The sequence below is a fragment of the Carassius auratus genome, chromosome 44 (genome assembly GCF_003368295.1).
Source record: "Carassius auratus strain Wakin chromosome 44, ASM336829v1, whole genome shotgun sequence".
Taxonomy (NCBI): domain Eukaryota; kingdom Metazoa; phylum Chordata; class Actinopteri; order Cypriniformes; family Cyprinidae; genus Carassius; species Carassius auratus.
In genome coordinates, this window is record NC_039286.1 from 10,172,027 (window position 1) to 10,183,993 (window position 11,967).

The following is an 11,967-nucleotide window of genomic DNA, read 5'->3' on the forward strand; positions in this document are numbered from 1 at the left end:
CTCTCGGATTTCATCAAAAATATCTTAATATGTGTTCCAAATTTGAAATGAGGACTTGGGAATGACACAAAGGTCAGTAATTAATGACAGAATTTTTATTTTTGGGTAAACTCAAGGAAAGTCTATGGGACTTATTGTAAATTAGATTATCCATTTAATGAAAATGGATCTGTTAGAAAAGATAAAGTAATCTGATTCAGATCAGTCTGACCTAAGTTTGGTGGTTCTAGCTAGAAAGCTCTAAGAGGAGATTTTATTTACTTTATTTTCTGAAAATATGAAATGTTGCCTGACTAAAATAAGCTTTTCATCTGATACAGTGCTTGACAAAAGTTTGGAAACATTATGATTTCAAATAATTTTAATGAAGTCTCTTCTGCTTAATAAGGCTGCATTTATTAATCAGCATATTAGAGAGATTTCTGAAGATCATGTAACATTGAAGACTGGAGTAATGATGTTGAAAATACATGCTGCGGATTACAGAAATAAATTACAGTTTAATAGATATTGAAATACAAAGTGGTTATTTAAAACTGTAATAATATTTCACAATATTACTGTTTTAAAGTATACTTTAAATGAAGCCTTGGTGCGAATAAAAAAAATATTTAAAAACTGTAATGTTTTGATAAGTGTTGTATTATATCTTAGATGTATTTTAATAAAAAAAATAATAATGGTGAACAATAATAATGAAAAAACAAACAAACAAAAACACCAGATGAGAAACGAGAAGACCAGATGCAATTTCACAGGTCAAAAGGTGTTAAAGAACATTTAACACTTAAAATTATACCTTCCAATTCTCAGAAAGTGTGACCTGCTCGAGTGTACAGAATTAGATGTGTGAGTGTGTGGGTGAAGGAGGGTCAAAGAACATTGTTCCTGCTGCAGAACGATCTACGTGTGTTAGAGAGGAGCATTTAAGTCCCAGCAGAGACCCATTCTGAGTTGACGGACCTGAGCACATTCTCGTATGAAGAGAAGATGAAGCTGTTTATCGTGAGCGTCTCTGTGCTTCTGGCATTTTCATGCATCTCATCTGAACTTGTAGACAAATTCAGTAAATGCGGTGACTTTTTTTTCAATCAAAAGCCTCCGGTTATACCTGGCATTCTGGAGGATTCAGCTGCACAGGAAAATAATTATAAAACAATATGTCAACGATATGAGCAGAGTGTAAAATATGCGACCCTCTACAACACAACGGGGAAGATCCCTGTTTTCTCTGCTTATAAATACACCGGAATACAAAAATACAAGAAACTGACTAAGATTCCCTGGATGATCGAGTCACAGGTAACATTTCTTACAATGACTTAAATGTGGCATAGAATGCTTCATATATTTGCTAGAGGTTGTAAAGCAGAATGGTTGTTTTACTTCTTCATTTTATTCTCTTATTTCATTATTCTTGTTGTTCAGTTGACTGTGTTTCTTTTATAAAGCTTGAACCTGTAGGTTCTGGGATGCATGAGCCATTCGTCAATCAGGCTACCACTGGAGACTACTACTACGATAACAAACAAAACGTTAGTCCTGGTCACTTATTTCCAGTCTGTTATGCAGCTGATAGAGAAACTGCCGAGTCTACATTCACACTCACCAACAGCATTCCACAGAGGAGCATCTTAGAGACAGGCATTTGGATTGACAAAGAACAAGAAATGAAAGTCATCATGGATGAATACTGTCGTGACGAGAAGAAGAACAACAAGATCTTAGCCTACGTGTTGACTGGAGCTCTGCCTGGCTCTAATATACTAAATAAAAGAGTGAATATTCCCTCTCACAAGTGGATGGCATTTTGCTGCTATAACAGTACAGGAAAATCGTGGCTCTCCAAAGCTTACTGGGCCGAGAACAAAATAAAAAACTATGAGATATCTCAAAAGAGCCTGGAACAGTTACAAACATTCTTAAATGAAACATGGGGGAAACAAGTGAAGTTATTTTACAATGACTGTAATTTTAGAGAACAGCCTTCTTCAGTCAGATCAGTATGAGAATATACAATGCAGAATCAAAGCTTTACATGAAAATTTAATCTGTCAGTAAATTAGGCGTTTGTCAAGAGATTCTGAGTATTGCAAAATATTATTAAAAAATGATTCTAGCAAATGCTTTTTTCATTAGTGTGTCCATGATTTTTCTCTTTAATAAAGCTTGCAATTGCTAATATTGGCACATGGGACTCAACTCAGTGACTTATTGCATGTGTGTGAACTATATATAAGTGAGAAAAAAAGTATTTATATATTCTCACACATTAAGATCATTATCAGATAATTTAATTTAAACACTGATCATCTTTTATCTGCAGATCATAATAACTCTTTTACTTGCGTTACATACTGTATAAAATCATGCTTTGAGTCCAAACACAGAACATATAGTGAGTGAGAGGATGCTGAAGACCAGCATTACTAGGATTAAACATCACAAGATCATCTGCATATATAACATGTTTCACTCAAATATAATCCAACGCCTTCAAACATTTACACAAATCATCAATATAAAGAAAGAACTGGGGTCAAAATCCCTCGTTGGCTAACACCATTGTTAACCCCGAAAAGAACCAAAACAGTATTGCATAGGCATACCAATAAACCATATACTTCTAATGTAGTTATAACTATATCTAAAGAAAAAAGCATTTTAGTTGACAGTATAAATTATCTATATGTGACCCTGGACCACACAAACCAGTAATAAGGGTCGATTTTTCAAAATTTAGATTTATACACCATCTGAAAGCTGAATAAATAATCTTTCCATTGATGTATGTTTTGTTAGGAGGACAATATTTGTCAGAGATACAACTATTTAAAAATCTGGAATCTGAGGGTGCAAAAAAATTAAAATTGCCTTTAAAGTTATCCAAATGATGTTTTTAGGAATGCATATTACTTATCAAAAATTAAGTTTTCACATATTTACAGGAAGAAATGTACATATCTTCATGGAACATGGTATTTACTTAATATCCTAATGATTTTTTGCATAAAAGAAAAATCTATATTTTTGACTATTGCTACAACTATACCCCATATATAAGACTTAAGACTGCTTTTGTGCTCCAGGGTCACATATAGACAATATATAGAAATAGCTGTGAAACAAACAGATTAGGTCACTAAAGACAGTCAAACTGAAACTCTGCACTTTGGGTGAATTGTAAGCATAACTCCAAATGTGTTGCAGGCTTGTAGTGGAATAGATGATGTGTGAATGACAACTAACACTCAAGCTCAGTTTTTTAGGTTTGTGGGTTCACAGGATTGGATGTGTGTACATCTGTGTTAAACTTCACCATCACAGCTGCTGAACTATTTAAGTGTGCAGGAGGTAAGACCATTTCATCTGCAAGACTTCAGGGGAACTTGTGTTTGCATTCCTATACTAGTTATTAGTTCTGTGAACATGTTGCTGTTTATCGCTGTGCTGCTGGCGTTGAGCTGTCCAGCTGGCAGGTCTGAAGTTGTAAAAAATTTCAATACATGTAGTGAGTTTTTCTTTAAAAGACAGGCTCCGGTGATTCCTGGCATCCTGGATCCGAACTCTGAGCATCCTCGCTACAAAAAAATCTGTCAGAGATACAATTTCACAGGTGATGGTTCAGGATATAGGTATGCAACTCTCTACGACACAGAGAGCAGGATTCCTGTTTTTTCCGCGTACAACTACACTGGAAAAGGAGATTTCACAAGACCAAGTATTCCATGGATGATCGAGCCAAAGGTGATGATTTTCACAGCTTATCTTATGATTTCTCATTTGTTTAGTGTTATTGTGTTTTATCAACCTTTCCTCACTTCTTTTCTTTAAATGATCTTTTTCTGTATGTCTTATGTTAAAGTTAATTCATCTGCGATTCATTGCTGTTTTTAAAAAAAAAACATTATTTATTCAACCTTATATTGTTGTAAACCCAAATACACACAAAAAAATATGCAGGTTTTTAATGGAACATTTAATGTAAATAAATGGCTGCTTATGTTGGATTTTAGTGAATAACTCTGAATGAAACATTGAGAAAACCACTTGAGTCAGACAACTGTTTGGAGCTTTAACAGGTTGCTATATGGGAAAATTATTTACATTTTATGTTTTACGTTAAAGCATAACTGTGAACAGGTGTAATGACTTCAGGGGAAATAATAAATGACAGAACTGTCAGAGTCAGGTTTTTAAGAAAAATTAAAAATCAGAAAGGTTCATCTCTTAGTGTTTAATAACTCTTTCTCTTTCTTGTATATACATCTTCAGCTTGATCCTCGTGTTGATGGCATGACTGCTCCATATAATAATCAGGCCGTCGATGAAGATTACATCAATAACAGCTATGGAGTGAATCGTGGTCACTTATTTCCCAGCTGTCACGCAGCTGATGAATCCACAGCCAAATCTACATTCACACTCACCAACATTGTGCCACAAAATATCAGATTTAATGCAGGTAGTTGGAATCGTATTGAAAATGAGACCAGAGATAGCATGAATACACTTTGCTATAACAAAAACAATAAAGTTTTAGCCCATGTGCTGACCGGAGCTATACCTGGCAAAAACAAAATTAACAATAGAGTGAACATTCCCTCTTACATGTGGACGGCATTCTGCTGCTATAACAGAAGTAAAATCTGGGTCTCTGAAGCTTACTGGGCCCCAAACAGACAAGAAAACCACAATGAACCGATCAGTAAAATGACCCTGCAGCAATTACAGGAATTTCTGAATGGAAGCTGGGCTCAAAACGTAACGCTGTTTAAGAACGACTGTAACTAATGTCTCAGAAAGCATCAGTTGTTTTAAAAAACACTGAATTATCATTTCTGATGTTTGATTAGAGGTCTTTCAAAATGCTTGCTTTCCAGGATCCTAACTCATCCTGGTTTTAATTGCTGTCATTTTTCTCATACAAGTCATTTTAGCATTTTTATTTGAACACAAACAGTACTTTGATTAACATGTACTGAAGCCCAGATCCTGTTATAAATGGGCGGTCTGTAAAAGTATTTTTTTTCTAATAAAGCTTATGCAAATGTTGTAATGTCAGAATCATCTCAATGTCTACATCCAGAGTTCCCAAACATCCCAAACAGCAGTTGCCATATATATTCCTCACACACACACACACACACACACACACACTATGTCTTACATAGTCAAATGTTTACCGGGAGCCAGAGCGCCTGACATCTTGGCAAATTTAAAAGTGCTGTCTAATGCTAAACGTAAATACAGTAAGATTGTTATTCATGCCGGCGCTAATGATGTCACGATGTCACGATGTCAGACACTGTAATATGCTCTGGTCCCCTGCCTGCTTACCGTGGTGATGAGATGCATAGCAGATTGTCATCACTCAATGGCTGGATGTCTAAGTGGTGCCCACAGCATAACATAGGTTATATAGACAATTGGACGAGCTTTTGGGGCAGACCTGACCTGTTGAAAAGAGATGGTCTTCATCCCTCCTGGGGTGGTGCCACTCTTCTCTCTAGAAATATGGCAAATAGTCTTAGTGTTTATACTTGACTAACTGGGGCCCAGGTCAGGAAGCAGACAGACTGGCTAAACCGACCGTCTGCTAGCTGCCTCCCGTCACAGAGGTCAGTTAATTCTCAGCACATAGAGACTCTTTCACCTAGATATCACACTATAGAGACTGTGTCTGTTCCCCGAACTAGAAAATACAAAAAACGTCCAAACCAAGTTAAGGCATAACAATTTAATTGAGGTTCAACAAATAAAAAACAGATGCAATATGGATAACAAATGATAAAGCTTGGCTTATTGAATATCAGATCTCTTTCTATGAAAACACTTTTTGTAAATAATATGATAACTGATCATAATATAGATGTACTCTGTTTGACAGAAACCTGGCTAAAACCTGATGATCACATTATTTTAAATGAGTCCACCCCCCAAGATTATTGTTATAAACACGAGCCGCGTCTAAAAGGCAAAGGGGGAGGTGTTGCTTCAATTTATAACAACGTTTTCAGGATTTCTCAGAGGGCAGGTGTGGCGAGTGGGGCGGGGCCGAGAGGCGTGGGAACAAGGAGTGAGGCCAGGTGTAGTGATTGGAGATGAGCTACACCTGCGCCCCACCGCCGGTCTTGAGTCCCGCCCCACTCGCCACAGCAGGCTTCAAGTATAAATCATTTGAAGTAATGGTGCTTCATATAACATTATCCAGACAAACCAATGTTAATGATAAATCCCCTGTTATGTTTGTACTGGCTACTGTATACAGGCCACCAGGGCACCATACAGACTTTATTAAAGAGTTTGGTGATTTTACATCCGAGTTAGTTCTGGCTGCAGATAAAGTTTTAATAGTTGGTGATTTTAATATCCATGTTGATAATGAAAAAGATACATTGGAATCAGCATTTATAGACATTCTGAATTCTATTGGGGTTAGACAACACATTTCAGGACCTACTCATTGTCGAAATCATACTCTAGATTTAATACTGTCACATGGAATTGATGCTGATAGTGTTGAAATTATGCAGCCAAGTGATGATATCTCAGAACATTATTTAGTTTTGTGCAAACTTCATATAGCCAAAATTGTAAATTCTACTTCTTATTACAAGTATCGAAGAACCATCACTTCTACCACAAAAGACTGCTTTTTAAGTTATCTTCCTGATGTATCTAAATTCCTTAGCATATCCAAAACCTCAGAACAACTTGATGATGTAACAGAAACTATGGACTCTCTCTTTTCTAGCACTTTAAATACAGTTGCTCCTTTACGCTTAAGAAAGGTCAAGGAAAACAGTTTGACACCATGGTATAATGAGCATACTCGCACCCTAAAGAGAGCAGCCCGAAAAATGGAGCGCAGCTGGAGGAAAACAAAACTAGAGGTATTTCGTATTGTTTTGGCGGGAAAGTAACCTATCCTACAGAAAAGCATTAAAAACTGCTAGATCCGATTACTTTTCTTCTCTTTTAGAAGAAAACAAACATAACCCCAGGTATTTATTCAACACAGTGGCTAAATTAACGAAAAATAAAGCCTCAACAAGTGTTGACATTTCCCAACATCACAGCAATAATGACTTTATGAACTACTTTACTTGTAAAATCGATACTATTAGAGATAAAATTGCAACCATTCAGCCGTCAGCTACAGTATCACATCAGACAGTGCACAATAGACCCCCTGAGGAAAAGTTCCACTCATTCTCTACTATAGGAGAGGAAGAATTGTATAAACTTGTTAAATCATCTAAACCAACAACACGTATGTTAGACCCTATACCATCTAAGCTCCTAAAAGAGGTGCTTCCAGAAGTCATTGATCCTCTTCTGACTATTATTAATTCCTCATTGTCATTAGGATATGTCCCCAAAACCTTCAAACTGGCTGTTATTAAGCCTCTCATCAAAAAACCACAACTTGACCCAAAGAACTAGTTAATTATAGACCAATCTCGAATCTCCCTTTTCTGTCCAAGATGATAGAAAAGGTGGTATCCTCACAATTATATTCCTTCTTAGAGAAAAATTGTTTATGTGAGGATTTCCAGTCAGGATTTAGACCGTATCATAGTACTGAGACTGCTCTCCTTAGAGTTACAAATGATCTGCTCTTATCATCTGATCCTGGTTGTATCTCTCTATTAGTTTTATTGGATCTTAGTGCTGCGTTTGACACAATTGACCACAGCATTCTTTTGCATAGACTTGAACACTTTGTTGGCATCAGTGGAAGTGCATTAGCATTGTTTAAATCGTACTTATATGACCGCCATCAGTTCGTAGCAGTGAATGAAGATGTATCATATCGATCACAAGTGCAGTATGGAGTACCTCAAGGCTCAGTACTAGGGCCGCTACTCTTCACGCTTTATATGTTATCCTTGGGAGATATCATCAGGAAACATGGTGTTAGCTTTCACTGTTATGCTGATGATACTCAGCTCTATATTTCTTCGCAGCCCGGTGAAACACACCAATTTGAAAAACTAATGGAATGCATAGTCGATATAAAAAATTTGATGACAAGTAATTTCTTACTGCTAAATTCAGAAAAAACAGAGGTGTTAATAATAGGACCTAAGAACTCTGCTTGTAATAACCTAGAACACTATCTAAGACTTGATGACTGCTCTGTCAATTCTTCGTCATCAGTTAAGAACCTAAGTGTGCTATTTGATCGCAATCTTTCCTTAGAAAGCCACATTACTAGCATTTGTAAAACTGCATTTTTCCATCTCAAAAATATATCTAAATTATGGCCTATGCTCTCAATGTCAAATGCAGAAATGTTAATCCATGCATTTATGACCTCAAGGTTAGATTATTGTAATGCTTTATTGGATGGTTGTTCTGCACGCTTAGTAAACAAACTACAGCTAGTCCAAAATGCAGCAGCAAGAGTTCTTACTAGAACCAGGAAGTATGACCATATTAGCCCGGTCCTGTCCACACTGCACTGGCTCCCTATCAAACATCGTATAGATTTTAAAATATCGCTTATTACTTATAAAGCCCTGAATGGTTTAGCACCTCAGTATTTGAATGATCAATTTAGTCTATTTAGGAGTATGCCATGATCAACTGTGTCAAAAGCCTTTGATAAGACAAGAAAAAGAGCTGAACTATTTTTTTTTTTTTTTTTGCAATCTATCTCTTGGATTTCATCAAATATATCTTAATTGGTGTTCCAAATATGAACAAATCTATTCAAAAAGTCAAACTTGTATATTATATTCATTGATTACACACAGACTGAAATATTTAAAATGTTTATTTCTTTTAATTTTAATGATTAACTAAGGAATGATTAACTTGACAACTAAGGAAAATCCCAAATTTTAATATTGTAAAAAGGTTCAATATTTAAGACACCTGGTGCAACACTCTTATCAGCTATTTTAACTCAAAACACCCGCAAAGCCTTTAAATTGTCTCTCAATCTAGTTCTGTAGGGTACACAATCATGGGGACTGCTGATTTGACAGTTGTCCAAAAGACGACCATTGATACCTTGCACAAGGAGGGCAAGACACAAAAGGTCATTCCAAAAGAGGCTGGCTGTTCACAGAGCTCTGTGTCCAAGCATGTTAATAGAGAGGCGAAGGGTAGGAAAAGATGTGGTAGAAAAAAGTGTACAAGCAATAGGGATAACCGCAACCTGGAGAGGATTGTGAGACAAAAATCTATTCAAAAATATGGGGGAGATTCATAAAGAATGGCCTGCAGCTGGAGTCAGTGCTTCAAGAACCACTACACACAGACGAAGGGGCTATGCACAAGATCCCGGGCCCTATGCATAGGCAGTCCTAATGCCCCCCCCCCCATCCCCCCAATCCGGGGATTCAGCTGTCGCATTACTTGTGTCAAGCCACTCTTGAACAACAGACAGCGTCAGAATCGTCTTAAAGATTAGACTGAGGTTTTCTGAGGTCAAAGGTCAACACAGCCGTATACCAGGAAGTTTTAGAGCACTTCATGCTTCCTGCTGCTGACCAACTTCATGGAGATGCAGATTTCATTTTCCAAAAGGACTCTGCACCTGCACACAGTGCCAAAGCTACCAGTACCTGTTTAAGGATCATGGTGTCCCTGTTCTTAATTGGCCAGCAAACTCACCTGACCTTAACCCCACAGAAAATCTATTGGGTATTGGGAAGAGGTAGATGTGATATGCCAGACCCAAGAATGCAGTAGAGATGAAGGCCACTATCAGATCAACCTGGGCTCTCATAACATCTGAGCAGTGCCACAGACTGATCCACTCCATGCCACGCGGCATTGCTGCAGTAATTCAAGCAAAAGGAGACCCAACTTAGTATTTAGTGCTGTACATGCTCATACTTTATGTTCATACTTTTCAGTTGGCTAAGATTTCTAAAAATCCTTTCTTTGAATTGGTCTTAAGCAATATTCTAATTTTCTGAGATACTGAATTTGGGTTTTCCCTTAGTTGTCAGTTATAATCATCAAAATTAAAATAAATAAACATTTAAAATATATCAGTCTGTATGTGTGTGTGTAATGAATGAATATAATATACAAATTCACTTTTTGAATGGAATTAGAGTGAGATTTGAAAAGTGAAATAAATCAACTTTTTGATGATATTCTAATTATATGACCTGCACCTGTATTACTTTAGATCTATTTAAGTAAACAAAACATGATTTTTAATGGTTGAAGTGAACAATAATAATGAAAACACCAGATGATATACTAGAAGACCAGATACAATTTCACAGGTCAAAAGGTGTTAAAGAAAATGTAACACTTAAAATTACGCTTGCCGATTCTCAGAAAGTGTGACCTGCTCGAGTGTACAGAATTAGATGTGTGAGTGTGTGGGTGAAGGAGGGTTAAAGATCATTGTTCCTGCTGCAGAATGATCTACGTGTGTTAGAGAGGAGCATTTAAATCCCAGCAGAGACCCATTCTGAGTTGAGTGACCTGAGCACATTCTCGTATGAAGAGAAGATGAAGCTGTTTATCACGAGCATCTCTGTGCTTGAGGCTTTTACATGCATCTCATCTGAACTTGTAGACAAATTCAATGAATGGGAAGACTTTTTTTTCAAACACCTCTGGTTATCCCTGTCATTCTGAATGATTCAGCTGTACAGGACAGTAATTATGAAAATTATATATGAGCAGAGTGAAAAGTATAATCCTCTACGACAGAACGTTAATTCACCATTTTAGAATATATCAAATGATTGAACGTCAGCTCATATTTCTTGCCTTTTCTTTAGTAAATTTGAAAACGTACCCAATTTATCTATTCTGCCTTCTTGATTGGTTTAATGAATCCAGGTGATCAGTCATTGACATCAGGAACAAAAGACTAATAAATAATAATAATAATAATAATGTTATACCATCTACTGGCAAAAGATGAAATATCAAAGGATATATTTCTGATGTATTTTATACCATGGTTTTTATGAACATTGATTCCTTTGAGTTTAAGATGCAATATGGCGCTCCCCAGTGTTTAATCAAAGAAATAACATTTTAGAAGTTTTTATGGCTGTGATGGAATAAGAACAGGATTAAAATTCCATTTATTTTGGAAGATATTTGTCAGATAGACAGATGGATAGCCATATGCTTTTATATTCAGCATTTCAGTGAGTAACTCAACAGCCTTTTACTGAAAGTTGAACCAATTCATCTTGAACACTGTTGCAAGAGAGGAGAAATAAAAAGTATTACAATTCATGTGCATTTTAATTTGATGTTGATTTAATTTTATAAGCACAGTAAAACTCAAATTGTTGCATTTAAATTGCCATTCATAATTCCTGATCAAACAGGCTTTATTTGAACTTGTCAGACAGTATTCATTCATTCATTCATTCAGACAGTAAGTGACAGCCCTCTGAAAAGGGCAGTGAGTTGGAGTTAATTTTATTAGTGTTATACTGAGTAAAGCTGCTCAAAATCAATATTTTAGAAGCATAATGCGAACACTACTCCTTTAGAGTCCTTTTCAGTCTATTAAAACGACCCTGACATTCAAATCGACTTACTTTGTTAAAGAAAAATAAGAAAATATATAATTGACAGTACATTTAGGCACACCTCTGAAACATACTATACACCAATACGCACAGTTCATGTTCATAGATTCATACGTACAGGGATTCAGAAAACAAACTCAAATCAGAAACATCTGTATCGGCCATTTGGTGGATTTAAAGGGGAAGTCGCTCCTGTGTGACTCGACCAATCACAGCAGATTTCAGCTTCTCAGTGCCAGCCAATCACAGTAGAGAAAGACCACAATCAGGGAAATCACATGATTAAAACTGCTGGTCAATCACAGCAAACAGCCATAAACAAGAGCAACCCAAACAGTCTTCAAACCCCTTCAATTACGAGTTCAAGTGCTATCTTTACTTTCGTTAAAACACAAAATCAGCTCTCATTTATTTCTGCTGATCTGAACCAGGT

General features: G+C 36.4%; 2 protein-coding genes across 2 annotated transcripts; both read left to right on the forward strand.

Annotated features, from left to right (window-relative positions):
• The first annotated feature begins 845 nt into the window (after nucleotides 1-845).
• LOC113062001 (endonuclease domain-containing 1 protein) lies at nucleotides 846-2,183 on the forward strand. The gene is made up of 2 exons (XM_026231500.1): nucleotides 846-1,302; nucleotides 1,452-2,183. Exons 1-2 carry the CDS (start codon nucleotides 991-993, stop codon nucleotides 2,007-2,009), a joined length of 870 nt encoding a protein of 289 aa, XP_026087285.1. The 5' UTR covers nucleotides 846-990; the 3' UTR covers nucleotides 2,010-2,183.
• A 1,026-nt stretch (nucleotides 2,184-3,209) lies between these two features.
• Nucleotides 3,210-5,055, forward strand: LOC113062002 (endonuclease domain-containing 1 protein-like). The gene is made up of 2 exons (XM_026231501.1): nucleotides 3,210-3,747; nucleotides 4,276-5,055. The coding sequence occupies exons 1-2, from the start codon at nucleotides 3,430-3,432 to the stop codon at nucleotides 4,792-4,794; spliced, it is 837 nt and encodes a 278-aa protein (XP_026087286.1). The 5' UTR covers nucleotides 3,210-3,429; the 3' UTR covers nucleotides 4,795-5,055.
• Nucleotides 5,056-11,967: the final 6,912 nt, after the last annotated feature.

Excerpts from the sequence above, each read along its gene's own strand:
- LOC113062001 (XM_026231500.1), top strand. The coding sequence starts at position 991 with ATGAAGCTGTTTATCGTGAGCGTCTCTGTGCTTCTGGCATTTTCATGC. Across the intron at positions 1,303-1,451 it reads CCTGGATGATCGAGTCACAG|CTTGAACCTGTAGGTTCTGG; the intron begins GTAACATTTCTT and ends TCTTTTATAAAG.
- LOC113062002 (XM_026231501.1), top strand. The coding sequence starts at position 3,430 with ATGTTGCTGTTTATCGCTGTGCTGCTGGCGTTGAGCTGTCCAGCTGGC. Across the intron at positions 3,748-4,275 it reads CATGGATGATCGAGCCAAAG|CTTGATCCTCGTGTTGATGG; the intron begins GTGATGATTTTC and ends ATACATCTTCAG.